The 26504-nt window shown below is 41.2% G+C and overlaps 2 protein-coding genes across 2 annotated transcripts in view; one reads left to right on the forward strand and one right to left on the reverse strand.

The window, feature by feature from the left end:
• The window catches only part of LOC112107002 (poly(rC)-binding protein 3-like), a 457963-nt gene extending 452575 nt beyond the window's left edge, over positions 1-5388 (forward strand). Inside the window, exon 14 of the mRNA XM_026654134.1 lies at positions 4510-5388. Coding sequence (XP_026509919.1) covers positions 4510-4570 — 61 coding nt within the window. The 3' untranslated portion in view covers positions 4571-5388. The remainder of the gene's footprint in view (positions 1-4509) is intronic.
• ZNF830 (zinc finger protein 830) lies at positions 953-26504 on the reverse strand. The gene is made up of 10 exons (XM_026654135.2): positions 26372-26504; positions 25127-25226; positions 21102-21225; positions 16902-16935; positions 12832-13040; positions 12242-12332; positions 11676-11739; positions 5402-5482; positions 3989-4065; positions 953-1728 (listed from the first exon to the last, which is right to left on the reverse strand). The coding sequence occupies exons 1-10, from the start codon at positions 26488-26490 to the stop codon at positions 1545-1547; spliced, it is 1083 nt and encodes a 360-aa protein (XP_026509920.1). The 5' UTR covers positions 26491-26504; the 3' UTR covers positions 953-1544.

Here is a 26504-nt window from a genome sequence, read left to right on the forward strand (position 1 = left end):
TAGTTGCAAAGTTATACTTGAAATTTTTTTAGAAGTATTGGTTGTGCTTGTTTTTTGTACTTATTACAAAATTGAGCAAAAAATATCAAGCATGTAGTCCAGTATATGTGGTCAGAACACAGTGATCTACTGTTCTGTTAAGCACTGTATGAATTTTACTTTTCACAACTTTATTATAAACACATGGCAGGAATATGTAAAGTAGGAGAAGTAAAGTAGGGTCAAGAGAATCTGGCAACAGTTCTCACACAGAATGTTGATTGTGAAAGATGCTATATAAGTCACATCTACCTTTAGTGAGCAATAACATATTTTCCCTTAATAAAACACTATGGTGATCAGTAGATATAACCTGTACCCAGACTGACTTGAATTAATTGTGAGGTAAGATTATTCTCACTATTCCTTTTTTTCTTCCTCTCCAAACCAACCTTGTAATATATTTCCAAACACAAACCTCTTCCAAAACCTGAGGTAAAAAGAATAAGCTGTCTTTCCACAACTCTACTTCTTGGGACCAAACTGAAAAATCCATTCAGATTTTCAGAAGTTCCTGCTAGCTCAGTAAATCTGAGGGCTTTGGGGGCTTGCAAAGCTTAAAAGAGCATATGATTTTTAAAAAATAGAATCTGGCTCTAATTCAGCCAGTACATACTGAATCTCAGTAAATTTCTTGCTCCCCTTTTATGTTACCTCAATTTTGTCCTGTTCACTGGTTCTTAACTTTAAAATGTTATTTACCCATTTGCACACTTGAGAGAAAGAAAACTGAATTCCAAGGCTTCCTTGAAAGCTTCCAATATTTACAACTAAAATAAATTAGGTTTATTTTGAAGTTATTCTTCCAACGCCACCTAGGCTTCCAGTGCAGTGCTCGAAGTTGCATACCCATTTCATCCCTCTGCTCAAGAGTTTTCACACATGTTCCAGTCTGCAACTGCATTAACGAAAACAACAGATTGAGTCCAGCACAATCTTCTGCAACATGCATGCCCACTGTAGCATGGCAGGAAATCAGAGTATTACAACTTCTCCACAATCTGTTGCTCAATGTTTCTGGATTCTTAGGTCATTTACATATGAAAGAGTGAAACACTGGACGACCGACACACTACATTTTACTAGTAACTTCTAAAACATCCTGGATAAAGCAGAGTTTCCTATCTGAAAGAACACTATACACTGTCATCTTGGCTGGTATGAACTACAGCACAGGACAACTCAAAGCACTGACTTAGTATATGTTACACTCCCAGAAGTCTATATTGACTATAAAATTACTTGCTCATTAAAATAATTTTAGTAGGAAATTATAATAATTTTAATAGGAAAGTTATATTCAAACTTGTAAAACATTTACAATGTACAATCTTTACACAAAATAATACTCCATTTTAGACCTACAGAGATATGGACATACTTTTTACAGTTAACCTCATTAGTATCTGCAAAATCCTTCTTAAAAATAAATATTTTAACAAAAATGTCTTCTGATAAAAAGTAATACCACAGATCAACAGAATATTGAGCATGCCACTGAAATGCTACAACAAAGCCCCTTTCACTCTCCAATCTTGAGACAGCAAATCCTGCAATTCTCCTTCATCTTCACTACCAATATCCTCATCCTCTTTCTCCTGGGTTGCTCTTAATCTCATGGCTTCCTTAAATTTATCTTTCATTACATCCTGGCGGTTACGCAGCAGCTCAACACGGCGGTAACATTCACTGTAGAAAGGTAAAAACAGTTAGTTAACATTTATGGCCTTTGCCAATTAAAGGAACTGATTTTCCCACAATAATGGGAATGCATCTCCTTCTGTCAAAAAACCTGAAAGACATACAAACATTAAAATTCAAATAAGCCTTTCACAATAGACCCATATGATTATTTAACATTTGGCTGTAGTCCTGTGGAAGCAGAATGAAGAAGTGGAGTATCTTGGTCATAGCTTCTCTTACAAAGATGTCAAAACAAACAACAGATCAAATCTCAATCCTGTGACAATTTGATTCAAAAAATATCAACAATATGAAACCACTTGGTCAAATTCTGTAGAGAAGGAAAAAGCTCAAACCAGTCTTTTCAATTTTTGTCTAAGATGTTATTTCACCGGAGGTGGAAAGGGGAGCACATGGATTTTTATTGCTATCCATTAGGACACACAGAAGTAGTACATTTAAATGGAAGCCTGACAAGGTGTTGAAGCCCTGGCACTTCACCATCTTGAAGAACATGTGCTATAGTAAGCCTCTGAACTTGTGTTTGGCTGTCAGATTTTGTATTTGCTTTAAAGTGCAGTTTGACTCTGAAAAATAACTATGTAAAAATGATAACGCTTACTAGTGAACAGGATCTGTTCCTTGCAAATACCAAATTCTGCTTACTGGATTTCAATATGTTTTTTACTTCTTGTCACTCCTATTAGCCCTGCAGATTCAATACAGAGAAAAGAGCTTAAAGCTGGATCCTAATCATGGAGTCAAGCATTGAACACCATAATGTCATGTTTAGAGAGTTACTTTCAGAGTATACCTGCACTTTGAGATACTTCATTTGATCTAGAATACCATTAGTTTTAAAGGGCAGTTGACCTTACACTCCCCAAACTGTATTTCACCAGCTTTACCAGGCCATTTTGGATTGATGCTGAGGAGTGAACCACAATGGCCATTTCTCAACACTCAGTTGTATTACCGATTTTGAAAGCCCATTGGAACACACACTCAAAGACAGGCTTTTGGAATTGAACACAAAATGTCTAAGGTGCTTCACAGGAGGCACTCCCACCCAGCACTGAGGATCTACTCCATTTAAAGAGTTGCTCTAGAAAATACAACGGCTTCCAAAAAGCTTCATTGGCTATTAGAACATCCCTGCATTCAAATATGCTATTCTAAATATAACATGAAGCTAAAAGTCTGGCCACATGAACTTCTACTTCAGACAAAATAAATTATCAATAGCAACAACCTTCACACCTACCTACAAATTCCTCAATTTGGTCCCACGTAATCATGAGATTTTAAACTGTGATGGTAAAAGGGACTGTTTAAGCACCTTCAAGCTCTTAGTCAAAGCTCTCTCCAGAATTACAAGATCACTGTCGAAGTTGTATCTTTAGTCCCAAAAGCAACTTGACTTTGATATTATCATTAATACCATCTAAGTAGCTGCTAAATCTGCCACATTGGTTAACTACTGCTTCAGTGTGAACATCTCCTTTTCGCTAAAAGATGGCTGCTAGTTTTTAAACAAACAAACAAAACGTCTTTTCCTTTGCTTTCAATCAATAGCTTTGTATGAATTGTACATGTAAACGCAAAGTGACTGATTTTCAGCTCCATAAAGTGTCAAACTAAGCTGTATTCATTGATCTTGCTGAAGCTTAGACTAATGTGTGTCCAACTGTTTCAATGGAACATTGCAGCTAGTGAGGGTTCACATGATAAGGTACATCATTCAGCAAACATTTTCAAATAAATGTCATGAGAAGCAAGGGCCCAGGTAGTCACCAAGAATTAAGACATGAATCTCCATATGAAAATTATGTTCCTAATTTTTTGTTCAGTCTACTAAAAGCTGCTTAAGAGTTTAGTTATCAAATACAGTCAGTTCACCGGAGTTCTACATGATGCAGAATCCACAGATGGAGCGTAGAAAAAAAATGAACCTTGTTCAAAGGATTTAATTAAATTTGATCTCTTCCTGTAGTTTATTGGGCACGCCTCTGCCCTTGCCTACTGTTTTCAGAGCTCCCAGTGCAGTCTGTCTTAGTAAACACCCGTCTAGTGCTGCTACCCAAATTAACCATTGTCAGGAAACAAACTGTTTTTTAAATTCAAACACTTTGATCAGTGAATATTTAAAAGAATTGCCATGGCAGGTTACAAATGAAACTTCATGCAGTCAGAGTCTATTCACATATATACCCATTCTCGGGGGGGGGAGCAGAAAGCAAAGTTTGAGAAAGACTGATCTACTTACATCTGCTCATCAATTTCTCCAATCTGACGATCCAAACGTCCCTCCTCATCCTCTTCTGCCACTATTGCTTCTGAAATCTAAACCAGAAAAGCTGTGAATAAGTTAAGCCCCATTCGATCTTTTTTTCCAGTAAAAGAGCAGTACTGGAAACAAAAGCAAGAGATTAAAGTATGCTGTAACGGTCACAATCCTATGCAGATGTTCCCTCCTCCAAGAGGTACGTTAATGGGACATACAGGAAAAGTCTTTGTGACTTGTGCTAAAGTTCAGTGAAAAGGACAGAACAAAATGCTACACCAAATCCCTAAGCAGTCTAGCTCCTTCTCCTTTTGAATTTAGTTCAATATTAAATATTGTTTTGAAACAGAATATAAAACCAAATAATCCATCAAAAGGCTTAAGATGCAACAGAACATATACACCGACATTTGGTGTTTACCAATTATGTACAGTAAGCCTGTTAGAAGTATTAACTATACCCACTTGATTCCAATGTATTTCTAACCTGTTATTTTTTTCAGCATATACTTTCTCAAATCTGAATGTCTGGGAGAGGCTATGCAACCAATGGTCCACGCATAACTGAGAAGATTCCTTCTTATGCTGAAGAATTGTTTGAATGGTTAATGTTAACAAAATGTATCCACTATTGGTTTTTGTATGAAAGTTTACTTTATCTATAGTACTGCTTTAACGAGTAACGATAAATTGTTCTGTACCAGTTTTCTTAGCAGTTATTTATGATCAATAATTTTCAATTCAAGAATTTAAAAACATTAAAAGGCATCAAGTGAGAATACCAAGTATCTACCACGATGTCCTGTACAGTGTACATCGGCGAGGTATAAAATCTGACTCTGATACAAGGTTTCATGCAGTAAGTAGTAAGAAATTAGGATACAGAAAAACTGGGGCCAATCAGGATGTGTTCTGTGTAAATTCCGCTAAAATATTCCCAACTTTAGGGGTGTTTTTTGTCAAGTTTAAATTCACCACAAAACAAACACTCTTGTAGCTTTTACAAGGGTTAACATGTTTAGAGAGAGAGGTGTAATTTTCAGATTTTAAAATTAAATGTTTCTATAGGCAACTTTTCTGAAGCAGCAGCTAGGAATATGGTCCATTGCCTGCAGATGGGAAACTGTCAAGGTGTGCCTGCTATCTCACTTAGATCCAGCCTAGCGTATTTAATTAGAGATGTTTGTCATCAAACGCGCTTTCCACTTAACTTTTCCTTGAGTGTAAAATGCAGGGACCTTTCGCTCAACTGTAAAGTGTGTTTAACTGCACATTACATTGTGACAAGCAGTCAACAAATACAGTATGTCACTCACTCTGCCAAGCTGCATGAATGGCTGTTTTTCCAATTATGTATCGTATTTAGAAGCAATAAAGATAGATTCCATCACTTACTGTGTTGACTTGTCGCATCGCCTTCTGAAATTCATCCCACTCTTTGTCCATCTGATCCTTCGGAGCATCAACCTTTCGCACCTAGTGAATGTGAAAAACCAAACTTCTTTAGCAACTGCCTAATGATTCTCGCTGGTATTCTAAAACCAATAGGACAAACAAAACATATATTCTGCTTTTTACTAAGAAAGTTTTGACAGCAAGTAAATGCTTTGGCTCTAATAATGCATATAAACAAACAGCCATCTTTCATGATTTTGGAGAAAAGAATCTGATTCTAGACCTAAATGGAAAACAACTGCCTGTACAAAATGTATGATTACAATATTGAGGGAAAGCAGCTGACCACGAATGGATGGCACAAGATATTTGGGATGCTGAAAGCAACCTGGCCTATCTGGTAATATGATAGCCTCTATTTTTGACTGTTTTCAATGTCCAGTTACCATTGCATGGTATTATAGTTTGTGAATCACCATCTGTCCAATAGTATACAGCAGCACAACCCAGTCTTAGTGGTTTTTGAGATATCTGCCTTTAAAATCACAATTTTTATTACCATCTTGACTGTTGCCCCTATACTTCAATTTAGTGGCTAGTATAAGAACTGTTAGTGCTGTCTGCCACTAATACCTCTAATCCAATCTTTCCAATGATACCGAACATTAACTACTGACTCTAGAAATGGTGGGAATATTGTCTGCAAAAATAATGCTGGAACTAAAGTGGGATGAAGAAACAGGATCTGCCTCCACTTGGGAGAAAAGGTGTGTAGTGTCTGCTGGGAGATTAGCTCTTCCTATACAAGGGAGTGCACAGGCTTGGGGTCCGCACGGAGGGCACGAGGAATGTAGGTGATCAGAGCCATGCCTTGCGCTTGTAGCACAGCATCCTGGCAAATGAACCAAATAATCAAAGACTGTAACAGAAACGCCCAAAACTCACAATTAGTTCTCTCACCAGAGGTTGTGACATGAATCGTGTAATTGATGACTAATAATGTCTGGGTCACCATTCTTTACTCTATGATACTTTAGGATGAGTAATGGAGTTAAGAGGAACTAAACAGTTTGAATAAAATAACTTGTGGAGCCTCCTTTCTACCTTAGCTTTCTTTTCCTTTTATCCATTCCTGTCTTTTGCCAGTATGGCAATCCTTATCATGTAAAATGGCCAGTCATTTACATGCTTTGTTCTTGATTGATTAGACAATATGCAACAGTATGAAATAAGTCAAATTATTAACTGAAGAGTTTGAAAGCAAACTACATACTGGGAGATAAAACACTTCCATCATTCCATATTTCTGTTTTGTGGTTATTCCTATCATGGTTACATGTATTGTATTGTTGTTACGTATTGTGGTTTTACCTTTTGTAAGTCATGACTATTTGTATTTCTTATAATAAACTTAAACATTAACAAGACAGAATTATTTTTCCTTGAAGTGTGTATCTGATCAAACATTTAAGTGCATTAGTAACTCCTGATATTAATACCAGATTTCAAAGAGCTGTTTTTTAAACACAAAACCAGAGAAAATTGCAAAAACAGGCAGCATCTCTGAACATTTTGTCTGCGATTCCTGCCTAGAACCACTGTAACAGAGTCTGAGATTACAGCGCCACCAATGTGGTGGTACTCCTCCTCTCCATATGAGCTAAACTGGAAGGAGTTGATTAGCAAGAGCTTTGTGCCACTAGCAGCGAACAAATAAAGCAACAGTTCCTTTCAATGCCTACATGCTTGTGAATTGTGTTAAGAACCTGGGTCAAAGAGAGACCACTAACTAGCACTGCCTATGCATTGGCAGACCTTCCTGCCTGAAGACTGTCCCTGGCTCACAGCATCCATCACCTGCAGGACTCTCCCCTCTTTCACTTGCACATCACTCGAATCACAGCTCTAGACACCACTATCAACAGCCCCAACCCCTAGCACCACATCTACACCAGCAACACAAAGGATTCGTTTTCAAATAAATGGTTATTTTAAGTTTCCCCCAAGTATGGATCAAACTTCTAAGCACTCTACAGATTATACTATGTACATTATTCTGGTGCAGACAACATGAAACTCTTAATCATCTTCTGGCTCCTGCAGGGCTCATGTAGAGTGGCAGGAAAAATATCACTGATGCTAGTGCTACTGCAGGTAACAGCATACATGTAAGTTTTGAGATACCAGTGTTCAGTCCTAGTATCCAGGCTAACATCTCAGGCACCAAGCATGGTTACTGCCATTCTAGCAGCAAGCTCTCTAATTACTTTTCTGCAGTAGAGCAATTCATCACTTACAAAAAATACATTACCCTTCTCAACTATATTCTTCAAAATTAAGTATCCCCATTTCTGGGTGCGTGAAGAAAGCTATTATGCATGCCACATGCAAGCATACCTAGAGGCATGGCCAATGCTGAAAGCATCCCACCAGAGAAAATAAAATAGGTACAGGCTGATAAAGATAAGAGTGGGACTGAGGAGGGATACAAAAAATTAAACAAGAGGCTGCTTTCTAACAGCATTCATTATTGAGGTGTTATATTAATAGTTCTTCTCCTGCACATACAAGCATGTAATAAGGAGACACTAAAAACATCTACGGAATCATCTTACACTAAGACAGAAGGTGGCTGCAAGTATTTGCTTTATAAACCATGTGGTAAAATCATTAACACACCAAGAATGTTCATAATTCTCAGGCATGTTCAATACAGAGACATGTTCAATGAAAAGAAAAATAATTTTCCAGAAATTTTCCAGCCCATCACATGGTTTGCCAATTTGACAAAGCAATATTAGAGTGTGCAGATGTGCACAGCTATCAAATTTGCAGTCAATTTTACACACAAATGTAAAAATAGATTCTCTTGCATATCTTCCAAAAACCAAGATATGCTATTTTCACGAGTGAATACAAAATAAGGGCATCACTTGGTATACAAGATGTTGCAAATTTAGATCCAGAACAAAATTTCAACTTTTTATGGTGATTTTGGCCCCAAACCTCTCATGACCCCTCTCCCTCAGCCAAAAAATGTTTTCTACTAGGGCAGCAAAAAGAAAGGGTGAGAACTAGCTTGCTGTTTGAGTGGGCTAGTATTGTACATCACACAGCAATCTACTTACATCTTCACTCCTAACATCTAGCAGACATGTTAGCCTCAATAAAACTTCCTTTAAATCATGAGAAAGCTGAATTGCAAATAACTGAAAAGAATAAACTCAGTCTGAAAGGATGCTCAGACCCCATGTATACTGTTAGCAATCTTCCCTTCCATGTCCTTAAATTAATATACATTGAATCATTGAATTGTAGGACTGGAAGGGACCTCAAGAGGTCCTCTAGTCCAGTTCAGGACTAAGTATTATCTAGACCATCCCTGACAGGTGTTTGCCTAACCTGCTCTGAAAAATCTCCAATGATGAAGACTCCACAACCTCCCTAGGCAATTTATTCCAGTGCTTAACCACCCTGACAGGAAGTTTTTCCTAATGTCCAAACTAAACCTCCCTTGCTGCAGTTTAAGCCCATTGTGCTTCTTGTTCTATCCTCAGAAGTTAAGAAGAACAATTCTTCTCCCACCTCCTTGTAATAACCTTTTATGTACTTGAAAACTGTTATGTCCCCTCCAGTCTTCTCTTTTCCAGACTAAACAAACCCAGTTTTTTCAATCTTCCCTCATAGGTCGTGTTTTCTAGACCTTTAAATCATTGTTGTTGCTCTTGTCTGAACTTTCCCCAAATTTGGCCACGTCTTTCCTGAAATGTGGTGCCCAAAACTGGACATAATACTCCACCTGAGGCCTAATCAAAAGATGGAGTAGAGCGGAAGTATTACTCCTCGTGTCTTGCTTACAACTCCGCTGCTAATACATCCCAGAATGATGTTTGCTTTTTTTTGCAACAGTGTTACACTGTTCCCTCGTTTTTAGCTTGTAATCCATGATGAACCCCAGATCCCCTTCTGTAATACTCCTTCCTAGGCAGTCATTTCCCATTTTGTATGTGTGCAACTGATTGTTTCTTCCTAAGTGGAGTATTTTGCATTTGTCCTTATTGAATGTCATCCTATTTACTTCAGACGATTACTCCAGTTTGTCCAGATCTCCTTGAATCCTCCAAAGCAGTGGTTCTCATCCAGGGGTCTGGGGCCCCCTGGGGGGCCACAAGCAGGTTTCAGGGGGTCTGCCACTCAGGGCTGGTGATAGACTCGCCAGAGCCCAGGGCAGAAAGCTGAAGCCCCACCGTGTAGGACTGCAGCTCAGGGCCTCAAGCCCATCACCCAGGGCTTATGCCAAAGCCTGAGCAACTTAGCTTCACGGTGCCCTCTGCAGCATGGGGCCCCGGGAAATTGCCCTCCTTGCTACTCCCCTAACGCCGACCCTGGATTTTATATGCAGAAAACCAGTTGTTATGGCACAAGTGGGCTGTGGAGGTTTTTATAGCATGTTGGGGGGCCTCAGAAAGAAAAAGGTTGAGAACCCCTGCCCCAAAGCACTTGCAACCTCTCCCAGCTTGGTATCGTTCACAAACTTTATAAATGTACTCTCTCTGCCATTATCTAACTCACTGATGAAGATATTGAACAGAACCGGACCCAGAACTGATCCCTGCGGAACCCCTCCCCGATATGCCCTTCCAACTTGACTGTGAACTGCTGATAACTACTCTCTGGGAACGGTTTTCCAACCACTTATGCACCCACCTTATAGTAGCTCCATTTAGGTTGTAGTTATCTAGTTTGTTTATGAGAAGGTCATGCGAGACAGTATAAAAAGCCTTATTAGAGTCAAGATATACCACATCTATCGCTTCTCCCCTATCCGAAAGGCTTGTTACCCTCTCAAAGAAAGCTATTAGGTTGATTTGGCACCATTTGTTCTTGACAAATCAATGCTGACTGTTACTCATCACCTTATTATCTTCTAGGTGTTTGCAAATTGATTGCTTAATTATTTGCTCCATTATCTTTCCCGGTACTGAAGTTAAGCTGACTGGTCTGTAATTCCCCAAGTTGTCCTTATTTCCCTTTTTATAGATTGGCACTATATTTGCCCTTTTCCAGTCCTCTGGAATCTCTCCCATCTTCCATGACTTCTCGAAGATAATCACTAATGGCTCAGATATCGCCTCAATCAGCTCCTTGAATATTCTAGGAGGTATTTCATCAAACCCTGGTGACTTGAAGACATCTAACTTGTCTACGTAATTTTTAACTTGTTCTTTCCCTATTCTAGCCTCTGATCCTACCTCGCTTTCATTGGCATTCACTATGTTAGATGTCCAATCGCTATTAACCTCTTTGGTGAAAACTGGAAAAAAAAATTTCAGTTAGCACTTCTGCCATTTCCACATTTTCTGTTATTGTTTTTCCCCCCCTCATTGAGTAATGGGCCTACCCTGTCCTTTGTCTTCCTCTTGCATCTAATACTTTCACATACATCAACGCGAAACCATTTAATTTGTCATTCTCACTTATTTTGGACTGAAAGGTTCACCCACTACTCTGAGTATTACTAAGGGCTTGGCTACACTTGCAAGTTACAGCGCATTAAAGGAGCCCCGGGCACACTAGCTCACTACCCATCCACACTGGCAAGGCACGTACAGCGCTCTGACTCCACGGCTAGAGCGCTCCTGGTACTCCACCTCGGCGAGTAGAATAACGTTTGATGCGCCCCCGCTGGAGCGCCTCAGCGTGAATGAGGTGTTGCATTACTGCACTCTGATCAGCCTCCAGAAACGTCCCATAATCCCCTTAAGTCAAGTGGCCACTCTTGTCATTGTTTTGGATATGCCCTTTGAAAGCTCCATTTAACAGACAGCATGCTTATCTGCTCCGAGACAAAGCAACCATTACTGTGGAATGCTGTGTAAGAGAGAGAGAGGCGGGGGGGGGAGGAGGGGTCTGTTGCTGTCTGAACTTACAAGACGGCATGCTGACATGCTCTCAGCCCCCCAAAAACCCACTCTCTTCCCCCCCCCCCCACATACACAGAACACACTCCCTGTCACACTCCACCCCACCCCAATTGAAAAGCACATTGCAGCCACTTTCATGCTGGGATAGCTACCACAATGCAGTGCTCTCTGTGGCCATTGCAAGAGCGGCTAATGTGGTCACGCCAGTGCGCTGTCAGCTATCAGTGTGGACAGACTACAGCGCTTTCCCTACTGCGCTCTACGAAGTCTGGTTTAACTCAAAGCGCTCTACATCTGCAAGTGTAGCCATGCCCTAAGTCTGAAGAAAAATAAACAAAAGGATCTCTTACTCTTGCGTCCACCTCAGGATCATCAAAGAATCCCTCTGGTAAAGCTTCTGCAGTGTTTTCTTTCCTGAAGTGTTAAAATAACAGACAGTTATCTTGATCTAGTGCTTATTACTCTGATCTTTAATTCCACAGATAAAATGTCAAGAGCAAAGTCCAGTATATTTTTGATGAAGAACTAGAAATGTAAAAAAATGCATTTCTTCTCCACATGCAGCACCAGCTAGATGTTAATCTCAACAAAATTTGTTTCTACAGCTAAATCTTATCAAAACACACAAGGAGCTGAGTAGATAATAGGTTTGGGTCAATATTCCAGAACTCAGAGCTGGAAGTTAGGCTCCTAGGTGTTTTCAAAAGTAGTGAGCACCCAAATGCTTTCCCATCACTTTAGGTTCCTATTTTTGAAAATCTTTTGGAATGCTTAAAACAAGACAGCTTGCTGTAAGTGAGACGAATCTTCTAACTGTTCAAAGTGACAGACCTAAATATGGTCAAAGTTATGTATATTATCTGGAAGAGTGAAACTTATTTGCATTTCCTCTTAACATTTGATCTGATTAATTTACCTTTCCACTACCTTTTCTTGAACTTCCGCTTTCTGAATGGACCCTGAATGGGAGACTATGGGAGCAGCTGTCGTTTTGTTCTCAAAGAAATCTACAAGAAAAGACACGCACAACCTTATGTACAAAGGGACCTATGGTTCAAGCTTCTAAAGTTTTGACTAAAGAGGAATTTAAATTAGTACCATTTGTGTTAATCAAGAAACAAAACTAGCCAGTCAATACTCCACCGGGTGGCTCAAATAATTAGTATGTTGTACGCATTATTACATATTTTAATTCTACAAACATCACTGCAATGAAAGATAATTGCAACATAAAATTACTGGGATACTAGGAAAATATTGTATAATGACATACATTGGCAAGAATCTTTTTCACATGGGTAACTTTAGCACAGTCACCTGACAAAAATCATATTTCCATAAATATACCGGATAAGAAAATTAACAAGGAGAAAACCCCAAACAAAACATACCCATCAGTGCTATGTCAAATGTCTAATAATTATAAAATACCTACCAGCATAATTTACAATAAAATAGTCAACAATTTCTTCTTACTGAATTTTATATTTTACAATCCAAAGTTACCTGCTGGTAGAGCATTAGCTACTGTTTCTTGAGCTGTGGGTGGAATTTCAATTTTTTGCACACCGGGTAGTTTGCTAGTATTGTCTTTTTCTTCCTCTTCCTCCTCCTCATCATCATAATCTCCTGTCAGTAAACTGGGACCTGGACCCTTTGAAGGCAATGCTTTTGTATCTGCACGCTCTGCTTTATCAAAAAAATCTGTGGGTAGCCTAGGAAAGGACGCAAGATATAAATATTTGTACTTTAACAAAACCAGTTACAGAACAGTGTTTGAAATACAGTTACTTTGTGAACCCTAAGCATCTCCTACAGATAATGCAATATACTGAACAGCATGCCTGCTGGTGTAATATAAAATAACCGCCACCTAGAAACCAACATGTAATTGTTGTTTTCTTTTTAAGCTCACCAGATATGGTCAGGTCAGTGCTACAAACACATTTATTGTACTAATTCTGTATTAGAATCTGTAGAACAGAACAAAAGGGTTTTTAAAAAAAAAGATGTCCCACACCAAAAGTGTAACTGCCCTATCATGTTCCCTGAAGCTACATGGATTCAGATACCAGTTTCATATTCACAAAGCAATGTGCATATACTTTACATACAGGGAAGACAAGAAACTCATGATAAAGCAGTTCTATTAAAGTTACCTAAACCTTGGTAGCATAAAATTATAATAAACTGTTCTTTATTTTCCATACATATTACATCTCACCCATTTCCAATATCAAGAGTGAGACCCACATTTTCAAAGCTGGGTGTCTAAACTGGGCATCTAAATAAAAGGCTTGATTTTCAGAGGTACTGAGCACCCACACACTGAAGTCAGTAAGAGCTCAGCAGCTCTGAAAATTCAGATCACATATTTAGGCACCTAAATATGGATTTGAAACATAACTTTAGCATTCAAGGTAGAAAACGTTGGCCTTTGTGTTTTTAAGATGATAATGTAACATACAAAGGAAACAGGACCTTTTAAAAATAGCCACTGCAGTGACTGATATCACTACAAACGTGGGTGGCAGGTGAACTCTGGGCTTGGGGAGGCTAGGCAGCCTCCGGCCCTGCCTGCCCCTTCTGCCCGAGGCCCCGCCCACCAGAGCCCCTCCCCCTTAAACTCTGGGCTGCCCAAGTGCCCCCGGTCTCAGAGTGCCAGGCAGGTGGTGCCCCACCCTCCAGACCCAGAGCGCCGTCTGGGCAGGCGGCGCAGCCCCCCACCCTGCCGCAAAGAACAGGGCGGAGTCCCTGGCCACAGGCCAGCTCCCATTAGCCCCAGCCTGGGACCACAGGGAAAGAGCCCACCACAGCATAGCACCAGGAAGGAGGGGGCCTGAGGATGGAGCATGGGCAGGGCCACACAGGGCTGTTTGGAGAGGCTCAGCCTCCCCCGGCCTTTGATACCCGCCACCCATAACTACAAATTTTAAAGAAATACAAGTTCCACAACTGTGTAATTCTAAGAATAATTTCTGTGAGTACTCAGCATAAGATTGAGCAAACACTACCAGCAAAGTCCAGTCTCGCTCTGACAGATTGCCTATGGCACACCTACACTGCATTTTAAAACCCATGGCAGCAAGTCTGAGGGCCTGGGTCTACAGACTCAGACTCAGGAGGCTCAAGCTAAGGCACTAAAAAAAAAAAAGCAGTGTAGACACTGTGGCCCGGGCTGGAGCTCAGGCTCTGAAGTCCAGGAAGGGAGGTGAGCTCCAGCCTGAGCCTGAACATCTACATGGATGTTTAACAACACAGCACGAGCCTGACTCTGTAGACATGGCCTCAGACTTGCTACTACGGGTTTTAAAACGCAGTGTAGACATACCCCAAGAGGCTGTCTCAGTCGAGATGAGCTCAGTCTCTCTTCTTGAGCTTTTTCAGAAAAGCGACATTGACAACCAGGTTTGAGCTCTATAACGTTTGAAGGGTAAACTCCATTATCTCACAGGCAGTACTCGTCGCCTGATGAGGTTCAACGTATACTTATCTGATCCAAAACTTTCTATAGAGGGAAACATGTTAGAAAGAAACAGACATCAGTGTGGAAGCACAACACAATGTCCCATTTCATCATCTTTTTTTCATTTTCTCTCATGCTGCCTATCTTTTTACAACTCTTTCTTTCCCATGTGTTTTTTTTAGCTTGCTAACTTATACTGCACTTTGCTCATTTTGTAGCTTCCACTAAAGCTGGGTAAGTATCAGGGGGTAGCCGTGTTAGTCTGTATCCACAAAAACAACAAGGAGTCTGGTGGCACCTTAAAGACTAACAGATTTATTTGGGTTGGGTAAGTAACTGTCCATTTGCAATTAGGTAGGGCCAGACAGCATATTGTATGCTCTAGCAGCTAAGCACAATCAGAGCAAACAAGAGAAACATGTATTGTCAAGCTCCTACCTGGGACTGCATTCCTCTATGTCACCACAGGAGCAGGGCGCACAGCAGGCAGCTTTCAAGTATGTTTTCAGCAGGGTGTCATCTGCTGTCACATAGCTTTCCTCACCCTCAAATATTTCTCTCCTCACCCTCTACCCCCTGTGACGTTGTGCAGTCTATATGGTTTTATAAAAATATAAGTGAATATAATGTAACTGGGATAGTTTCGTGCAAAAGGTCTCTTGTAAGGTATCATTACAAAGTGCATAATCTACTGAGTATGATCATCTGATTTGTATAAATGTACCACTCTTGTATCTAAAACTAGAAATATAAAATGTAACTCTGAGGGCCTATTGTAATTATGTAGAGTGTGGGCCATTAAGGATGGTTTGGAATCTTGATGACTCCCATTGTCTGCAGATGGCTGTATTTACCTTTGAGTCTTCCTGTATATGTGTGTGCTGGCAAGTGAGTAATGAAGTCTTGCAGTGACATGTGATCGTGTCACCTGAACTGGAATCCATCTTTAACCTGGTGCTTTTCCAGTGAGGGGGGGTGGAAACCCAGAGGGACAAAGGATTCCCGCCTTATGCAAAAGATATATAAAGGGGTGGAAGAGAACAGAGAGGGAGAGGAGCCATCATGGAGAAACCCCTAGCTAACACCTAAGCTGGAACAAGGGCTGTACCAGGGGAAAGAATTGTGCCCAGGCCTGGAAGGTGTCCAGTCTGAGAAAAACTTACTGAAGCATCTCTGAGGGTGAGATTATCTGTATTTAGTTTGATTAGGCATAGATTTGCGCATTTTATTTTATTTTGCTTGTGACTTACTTTGTTCTGTCTGTTACTACTTTGAACCACTTAAATCCTACTGTCTGTATTTAATAAAATCACTTTTTATTTAGTAATTTACTCAGAGTATGTATTAATACCTGGGGGAGCAAACAACTGTGCATATCTCTCTATCTGTGTTATAGAGGGCGAACAACTTATGAGTTTGCCCTGCATAAGCTTTATGCAGGGTAAAACGGATTTATCTGGGTTTAGACCCCATTGGGAGTTGGGCATCTGAGTGCTAAAGACAAGCACACTCCTGTGAGCTGTTTTTGGGTAAACTTGCAGTTTTGGGACAAGTGATTCAGACCCTGAGTCTGTGTTGGAGCCAGACAGGAGTGGCTGGCTCAGCAAGACAGGGTGCTGGAGCCCTAAGCTGGCAGGGAAAACAGAAGCAGGGGTAGTCTTGGCACATCGGGTGGCAGCTCCCAAGGGGGTTTCTGTGATCCAACCCGTCACACCCCCAGATTAGAAAACAGCAATAGAATGACTAAAATGATTCTAAAATTTAACTAGAATTTTCTCTATAAAAACATAAAAAGATTAAGATTTGTGCTTTGAGCTCTTAGGGCAAGACTGTACATTCATCACTAAATATAGCCCTGTAATGACAGTAAGGGAATACTTGTTTTCTAACTGGTTCTGAGTCACTCCTGTGATTTTTATCTTGCTCACACAGCTGAAAAAGTTGCTGCTAAACTATGGGTCTGCGCCCATGTCAAGACTATATGAGGGAGGGGCTCATGGTGTCTACATCCTTACCCACAGCAGGTGCAGAGGTAGGGTAAAGGGAAAAAAACAAAAAGGACTAGCTGGCAAAAGGCTGCACAAATAGGTAAATGAAAGGATCTACTTACCCAGACGCAGAAGTCTGTGGCTGGTCATTTGAACCTGCAAAATAGTCAAGAGTCAATTATGACTGCTTTGCTGTTAAACAAAAGATGAGAAAAACAAAATAAAAATTTATAATGATGAGTAAGGCTAAATTTTTGTCACGGATATTTTTAGTTAATGTCACGGGCAATAGTGAAAAATTTATGGAAGCCCGTGACTTGTCCTTGACGTTTACTAAAAATACCCATGACAAAATGGATAGCCTGGGCAGCTGTGGGGGAGGGGAGGGACTGGAGACTCCAGGGTCTCTCTCTGCTGGCGGCTCCAAGCTGCAGGGGTCCCCCCTGCCTCCCGCGGCAGCCGGGAGCTCTGGGGATCCTCCCTGTTGCCCACCGTGGCTGAGAGTTGCTGGGGTCCCCCCCCTGCAGCAGCCAGAAGCTCCGGGGCTCCCTCTTGCCGCCCTTGGTGGCTAGGAACAGCGGGGCTCCCTCTTGCCACCTGCAGTGACCGGGAGCGGCGGGGCTCCCTCTTGCCAACGGATCCCCCCTGCTGTATACTCCAACAATCAGAAATCAGTATTATGTAATCTACTTTTCCACATAAAAATACCCAAATTGAAATATACACCTTATACAATGATTATTGCCCTACTAAATTCATGATCCATTCTGGTCAATTTCACAGTCATAGGATTTTAAAAATAGTCACTTTCAGGGGTTTAGATGTTTACATCTGAAATTTCAGGGTGCTGTGACCGTGGGGGTCCTGACCCAAAAGGGGGAGGGGGGTGTCAATGGGTTTGCCACCCTCACTTCTGTGCTGCCTTCAGAGCTGGGCTGGGCTTTGAAGGCAGCAGCCATGGAGTTCTGTGCAGCTGGGGGAGTCTCCCAGAGGTGGAACTGATCTTTCCCATGCTGCTGGGAGCCCTCCAGCTGGGGGCTCCTAGCTCCTAGTCCCAGCCCAGCTGGGGAGGGACAGGACTTCCTCTTCGCCTGCACAGCCGCTCTCAGAGCATCCAGTAACTGTGCCTTTCTTCATTCTGTCCCTGCGCCGAAAACACCTGTCCGTGCTTAGATACGGCTCTCTCTGCATTCATGGAATTTGTTGGACTTGTCAGACAGTGCCGAGCTAGCCTTGCAAGGTGGGGGATTCTGCCTTCCACTGAGTTCCAAAACTGTAGCACAGGCAAAGTACAGTCCACTTCTTTCGCAATCTTTTTGTAAGCAGGAATCTCCAGCCTACAATTCTTGTCAAAGCCAGGAATTGCATTAAGCAAGGTTAAATCCACCATCAACAGGTGCATTTGTGCAGGGTCAAAAATATGCAGTTTTTAGGAACCCTGCTGCAGGTTGTTGAAACTTTTGCGCGATTTTTGCTACACTGCTTGAGGGTTCCCCATAGCAGTAGTATTTTCTGAGCTTCTTTGTCATGCAAGAAAACACCTGCTGAGCACTGGCATTTAACTCAGTGTTATCAGAGTGATTTTCATTTGACTGTGCTTCAGCCCAGAACAGTACATCCATTACTTTGTTTTAAGCTCGGTGGATTGTGACATATCGAGATTCGAATCAAGTGATTAAGTCCATCAGTCCTGTGGCAATCTTGGCAATGAACTGAACTTCCTCATTCGGCTGTGCATTGTTTAGAAGAGTTGAAAGGTCTGTTAAAACCTGCGTTTTTGGTGTCAGTGTGAGCTCTTCTGAGATGAACTCTGAGTAGTACTTCAGGTGAGCTGAATGATATTGTACAGCCCAAAAGCAGGAATTCCAACAAGTAATTGCTGGCTTTGGGGGTAGTGCAATTGTTTGTTCCCCAATTTAAGTCATTTCGGTCATGTTTGCAATGTGCTGCCTGTATCAAAGTTTGCGGCTAGGGCAGCGTTTAATGATCTTTTTAATGTAGCTCACCAGTTTATCAACTTCACCAAACTCATCACCACAGCTCACTGACACGAGAAATTATATGTGCATTACATGTAATATGGACAGCTTTTGGCATTAGACCTTGGAGAACAGATTTGAAAGATTTCGTCATGTAAGTTGCATTGTCACTTATGAAAGCGGATACTTTGACAAAGTCTGCATCGTATTTTGAAATGGTTTTAATTACATCATAATGTAGTTAACAGCATCCAAGTAAACGTAGTCGACGAGCACTATTAGCTTTCCTGTCTGTATATCTTCGGCCTTCTCAGAAATAAAATCAAACAGACTGTGCAGTACATAGTTGTCTTGCTCACCAGTGGACTCATGAGAAATAATTGCAAAAGATTCACATGAATTAATTTGAGACTTCCTCTTCTCAAAATGTGCAGCAAAAACCTTTGGAAGGTAGTCCTGTTGTAGCTTATTTGCACTTGGTAAGCAACCGGAATTTTGTACGTCCCGTTGAATGAATTCACGCAGCTTTGGGTGATCAAGTTTTTCCAACGGTATATTAGCACTTGCAAATGCATCCACAAATTCCATTCTAAATAAATGATGGGTCTCAGAGCTCTCTGTCGAAACATTACAGCTTGTACAAAATAGTTTGTCACCATCGGCATGTAGAATTTGACTTCCAAACTCTTTCACACGATCCGCTGCAGTAACGATTATAGAGATTTTTTGATTTACTTTGGACACTCATTTTAAAGTAATTTCACTTGTCTTCCGGTAGGCTACCAATTGAGATCACTACATTAGAAAACCACCCCAATGCCCATATCTACCAATCAGTGAGTTGAGCCCTGACTTTTATTTGCTGCCCTGAAGCGTCAATCAAAAAAATCCTGTCAAGTTCTTGGCTTTTTTTTTTTTTTTTTTTTTATTGAAATAAGCTAATAATTGCATCTGAAAGGAGCACAATGACCCCTTCCCCCCACAGCTGCGGAGCGATGGGGGCAGTAAACAAGCAGGGGGAGGGGGCGGAACTTCCTGCAGCCAGGGGAAGTGCCTGAGAGCAGCCGTGCAAGGAAAGAGGAAGTCCCTTCCCTCCCCTGCCCAGCCGGGACTAGCAGCTAGAAGCTCCTAGCAGCATGGGAGAGATCAAATCAACCTCTTCAGAGGCCAGCTCGGAAGCTTTGCGGCTGCTGCCTTCATTCAGCCAGAGGAGGTTCCCAGAGGTGGGTCAGATCTCCCACCGTGAGCAGCCGTCCAGGGGAAGAGGAAGTCCCGTCACTCCCCAGCCTGGCTGAGACTACCAGCTAAGAGCCCCTTGCTGGGGCGCCCTCAGGAGTACGGAGGAGATCAGACTCACCTCTGGGAACCTCTACGGCAGCTGCCTTCAGAACCCAGCCCAGCTCTGAAGGCAGTGCAGAAGTGACATAAAGGAGAAAAGCCCAGCTCTGAAGGCACCAGCCACGGAGCTTCTTGCAGCCAGGTAGGTTCTCGGAGGTGGGTCTGATCTCTCCCTGAGCGCGTTCATGCAGGGGAAGAGGAATCTCTCCCCAGCCCCACTGGGACTAGCAATGTAGCCCGGTGCATGGTAGGAGCCCCTGGCTTGGACACCCCCAGCTCTGCCCCTCCCCCACCATAGCTAGATTTCATGGGGTAAATCTGATTTCACAGTCCTGATGCGTTTTTCATGGCCATGAATTTGGTAGGGCCCTAATCATGACATCATGTTGACAAGTTGAGTCAATATGATACTACTACAAATGTTACAGAAATGCGTATGTGCAAAGTCTCAACTCCTACACTCATGCAAAGCCATTTGCAGGATCTAGCCCTTATTCATCCCCCAGTCACAGTAAGGCCATTAGCTAGTATAACAAAGTGAAGGTTAAGAAAATTGCTTCTGTCAGAACAGTGGAAAATATATTACAGTTAGTATTTTTGGAAGTGTGGAAGTATAGCTTCGTTGATATCAAATTTCAAATCACATTTGTTTCCATCAAAACACATTTACCTTAATTTCATATATCTATAAATAAAATTAACATCAACAGAAAAGTCAGAGTCCCTGCCTTCTCCCCGTTCCATAAAGGAGAAAGTGTTGCAGTAGCCCTGTTGGTCCCAGGTTATGAGAGAGACAATGAACGTGATGTTTTATCTTTTATTCCCTAGACATGAAGAAGCTCTGTGTAGCTTGAAAGCTTGTACCTTCCACCAACAGAGGATGGTCCATAGAGAGATTCTCTCACCCACTTTGTCTCTCTCATAAAGGAGAAAAATATTCAAGACATAGAAAGTCAGATTACAGTTCAGCAGTACTGCAAATACTGAATAAATTTATTGCTTTACCTTTTGTTCTCTTTACTTCTTGGTTTTCTGTGTCAGAAACTTTTCTTTTGGCAGGATGGGATGATGATATGCTAATTGTAGGCCCAGGCACTGTCTGTTTAGCACCTTTTAACTCTGCAATTTTCTGTTTAAAAAAAAAAGTTTGAATCAGCAAATAAAATTCAAGAGACTCTCCTTTTCAAAACCTCAAAAATTACTCTGGCTTAAGACTTGTCTACACTTAAATCTATGCAGAGGCGCAACTGTAGCGCTTCAGTGAAAACGCTACCTACACCAACAGGAGGGGTTCTCCCGTCATCGTACGTAATCCACCTCCCTGAGGTGGTAGATAGGCTGAGGTTGATCTAGTGCTGTATACACCAGGGGTTACGTCAGTTTAACTACGTTATTCAGGGGCATCAATTTTTCACACCCCTGAGCGATGTAGTTATACCGACCTAATTTCCTATTTTCCACTTTGTTATACTTGTAGACCAGGCCTTAGAGTTTAAAGTTCAGAATATTTAGAAACCTTTATTTTAATAAGTTACAGAACACATTTTCACAACATGCACACCTCTGAAACACTGAAATTGACATAATCAAGCTTACAACAACTGAGGTAATGAAGGCAGTGGCTCTACAACCTTTCCAGACTACTGTACATACCCCTTCCACTAGTGTGACTGCATACCCCAAATTTCACTTCACTTAAAAACTACTTGCCTACAAAATCAGACATAAAAATACAAGTGTCACAGCACACTAGTACTGAAAAATCATTTAATTTCTCATTTTTACCTTATAATTATAAAATAAATCAGTTGGAATATAAATATAGCACTTACATTTCAGTGTATAATATAGACAGCAGTATAAACAAGTCATCGTCTATATGAAATTTTAGTTTGTACTGACTTCGCTAGTGCTTTTTACGTAGCTGGTTGTAAAACTAGGCAAATATCTAGATGAGTTGATGTACCCCCGGAAAACCTCTGTGTGCCCCCAGGGATACACGTATCCCTGGTTGAGAACTACTGATCTAAGGTGAAGTAAGGAATGAAAGGGCAGGTCGACATTAGAAGCACTACATCGGTGCAGCTACACCAACGCAGCTGTGCCGCTGTAGCGCATCTGGTGAAGACACTCTATGCCAATGGGAGAACGCTCTCCCATCAGCATAATTACTCAATCTCCATGAGAGGCGGAAGCTATGTTGGCGGGAGAGCATCTTCTGCTGACATAGCGCTGGTGTGAACAGTGCTTAGGTCGCTGTAACTTGCATCGCTTGGGGGTGTCTTTTTCACACCCCTAAATGATGTAAATTAGATCGATTTAAGCAGTAGTGTAGACCTGCCCAAAGCTACAGGTACTTCAATGGTTGTAGGTACTGTAATGCTATACAATAAATGCTAGGATTGGTGATATAATCACTTTTTAAAAAAATGAACAGGCATGATGGCTCACGAGATTGACAGTGGGGTCTTTCACCTTTAGATCATTGATTTAAACATGATCCAGGTCAGTATTGCCTAAAATTGCTATCATCTGATGGCCCTTTAGTGGCCTGCATGAAATGAGTGGACAGGTTCACTTCAGTTCCTAAAAGAGAAGTCCACATCACAAGTCACCATTACTGAACCCTATGGATAGGGTTGGAAAAATTTGAGTTTCAGATATCTGTCAGGGTCTGTACCAAAACAATGCATTACATTCTAAAACCTCAAGATAGCAATCACATCAGACTCAAAGCAATAATTTTTTTTTTAAATCTACACATCAGGATTGGGATTAAATTTAAAAAATAAAAGTATAAAAAATTATAAATGTTATTTTATCAAATGATATATTCCTGCATCTCTCTCTCTAATCTGTTCACATGCCATTATCTGTTAGTACATACCCTCTTAAAAATTGGAAATAAAATTGTTTTTCTGCCTTGATACAAGGAGTGCTTGAGGTCTAGATCTTTTTTAAAAACAACATTAGGTGGTAGTGAGATTATTTGCCAGTTGCAATGCATATATAGCATAATTTTCTTTTTATAAATGAGAATTATGCTATAATATAGCCACATGCTAGCTTCTAAGTAAAGAGTCCTTAACTTATTAACAGAGGTTCAAGAGACCTGAAGTTAGACCACTGCATTCTCCTTTGCAGTTATTACAAAAAATATTTGTAAATTCTATCCTGAGATAAAAAAAATAGAGGCTCAGCAAAAACAAAATAAACAAGAAGTAAAAGATCATCTCTTGACAGCAACAAGAACTCAGATACAGTGTTACTAGAATCATGGCTGTTCATGGGAAAGTCTGAATTTCAGATGCATGAAATTCATCCTCCAATTTCTTGCTCTTGCATATACCTAGTACGCAACAGGTGCACTTATTTTAGGATAGTCAACATACTCATGACTAGAGCTAGTGGTTTGTCATGTTAAGCTACGTGAAAAATCATGGTCTCATCTTGGGGAGGAAAAGGTAAAAGTAATCTATTAATGGTAAAAATAAAAAAAAATAAAGCCAGAAGTATTAACTGCGAAACAAGGGGAATTTAAAGAGTTTAAAATAATTTACTAACATTTAATTAATAGTTTAAAACCATCAGCACCTACAGTTCAGTGTCACAGCAGAGGTAGTGCTAGGAGAAGACAGGAGAAACCTGCAGCTATCTCTTAAGTGCTGCTTTTCTGCTCAGAAAAAGGCAGCAGAAGTGCACAGACACCATCAGCTATGTAAGTTTTCACTTAAAAAACCCCACACGATAGACAATAGATCACAGAATCCATGTCTCTCTGACAACCCAGTACTTTTAGTTTTAGATTTTTACCTTCCGATGCAACCCAGTTTCTCATGTGCCAGCTCAGTGAAATTTATTCAATCATGACTACTCAATATACACATGCATAAGTCCCCAAAAGTCACACAGTTATAGATATTCTGTTTAAAGAGATTAATCAAAGAATCCATAACTTCCATAAAGGCTTATTCATGATATCTGAAATACTTAGTTTAATCTCTGTATTTTCTATAAACAGTAGTAGCTGTTTTGATTGGTACAAGACAGACTCAATTTTTTTTAAATGCATTTATATCCAAGACCGAGCCTAAAGCCATCAATTATTAGCACTCCACCAATATAAGAGCCAGCTCCTTCCTTCACTTAAAAAAAAAAAAAAAAAAAAAGGAAAAAAAGGGGTGGGGGGTTAAACCACATGCTAGCTAACACAAAGTAATAAATACATGCTAAAATCCTAGTATTGACAAGGCAGCTTGTAGTTTTCACATGTGTTAGCGGGTCAAGATATCCATGAGGCACACCTGCTAACATAAGTGAAAAAAACAAGCTGTCTTGCCCACACTAGGATTTTACCACATTAGTCACTGTGTATTAGCTAACACATGGTTTAAAAAAAAAAAAAAAAGGCCCACCATTTTTCCTAATGTGAATGTACCTTGACAATACCCCTTACAAAATCAAGTACCTATCACCTGGGAGTTCAGCTAACTTGACACATACAGTTGTTAAACAGATGTTTACATTTTAAAATTACAGAAAATGTTTCCAAGGGTATGTCTACAATGCAAAAAAACCCTTGTGTCTGGCCCGGTGTCAGCTGACTCGGGCGTGTGGAGCCATAAAATTGCAGTATAGGTATTCGGGCTTGGGCTGCAGCTCGTACACCTACACTGGCTGAAGGACTATAAAATTGCAATCTCAAGTTAGCTGACATGGGCCACTTATTGAAGTGTAGCCATTACCCTAAATTACAAATAGAAACCTACTGACAATTTGCAAATAGATTCCATATATGGCCCTGTAAATGTCATAATAGTTATTAAACACCTGCATCCATGACTTGCCTTGATGGCTCACTCCCCCAAAAGATGGAGTGCCACTATCACTTCATCAATGCACAATCTTTTTTTAAATGGTACAAGTTCCCATCATCACACCTGCTATCTAATCTAGAATCTGTACAAGTTACTCAAACACAAAGATTACAAATTGTTCTCATAAATCTTGTTATATCTTCAAAGTCTTACCTCTTTGTGTTGTTTCCCTAGTATGTGTGTTTGCCACAAAAGTTCACCCTTAATCTGGGTGTTGCACAACGTACAGCTTAAGTGCCCTAAACGATTATATGTACATTTTGAAGTTAAGGAAATATTTCAAGATCACACATAACCTTCAAAATTATAATTCTGAAATTACAATTTGCAGACACTTTTAAAACACCATTTTCAAAGGCACGCTGAGGAAGTGAAACCCACAACGTAAGTATTCTTAAAAACATTCCATTACTATTACATTTCAGGGTTTTATCATGAAAGAAGTGTTTCAATTTATAAGGAAAACACTATATTTTGCTAGGCAGGAGTGCCCAGATTGTGTTACCACTGGTGTACCATCCATTCATTTCAAAACAATATTGTAAGATGGTACGTGAACCAATAAAGTTTAGGAGCCACTGTGTCATTGCAGGACGACTACTAGAACATGAAATGGTACAAGAGTAGATGTGTAATTTCAAAGTATTTGTGATGCATTCACGTAGACAAGATTTATAATTTACTATTTACAGCTTTCATTCTATATCATGATCCAATAGCACAGACCACTGCACTTGTGCAGAGCTGCCCTGATTTTAATGAGATTTCAGACGGGGCAAGTGCTTGTAGATGGTGATACAGGATTAGGGCTTATGACTAAAGAAATGTGAAACTGACTGGCAGCTTCACTGTCCCAGCTGGTGAAGGGCAAAGCATAAACAAACAGAACTGAAGGAGGTTTTCCCTCCTCGGGTGTAACAATCCCTTCAGATCTTCACCACGCTGCTAAGGAAACCAGCCCCTCGCACTGCGATTGTTCGCCGGTCGCTGTTCGCGGGGGAGGGCAGAGGCCGGTGGCTGGGGTCCCCTGGGCCGCACGACGGTTTTTGTGTTTCGGGCATGAGGGGAGCATCGCAAACTCGGGGCTTTCAGTGGGAACCCAGAGGGGTCCCGGCTTGTTCCCGACCCAGCGCGGGGCAGCCGGAGGCCTGGGGGAGGCCGGCGGCGGGACCCTAAGTTTGGGCGGGATCTTTGTTATTTTTATTAATAACCGGGGGGGGGGGGGGGGCAGCGGGGACCAACCCGGCACCGGCTGAGAGCGAGACACCGACCGGCAGCGCGGGCCCGGGCTCACGGGGGGCGAGACACACAGTCCCCGCGCCAGGCACCAGCCCCGGCGCTATTGCCGCGAGGCCGTTGAAGCTCCAGGGCAGCCCGGGGAGGGCCGGGAAAGGATATTTAGCGAACGGCGCCTCGATTCGCTTCTTCCCGGCGCTTTGTCGCTGCTTCTCCCGCATGAGCCGCCGCAGCTCGTCCTGCTGCACCAGCTTCCGCTCCGAGCCCGGCCCCGCCGCCATCTTGTCCCGGAAAT

This window comes from Terrapene carolina, unplaced genomic scaffold, assembly GCF_002925995.2.
Source record: "Terrapene carolina triunguis isolate 2854851 unplaced genomic scaffold, T_m_triunguis-2.0 Scaffold183, whole genome shotgun sequence".
Lineage (NCBI taxonomy): Eukaryota > Metazoa > Chordata > Testudines > Emydidae > Terrapene > Terrapene triunguis.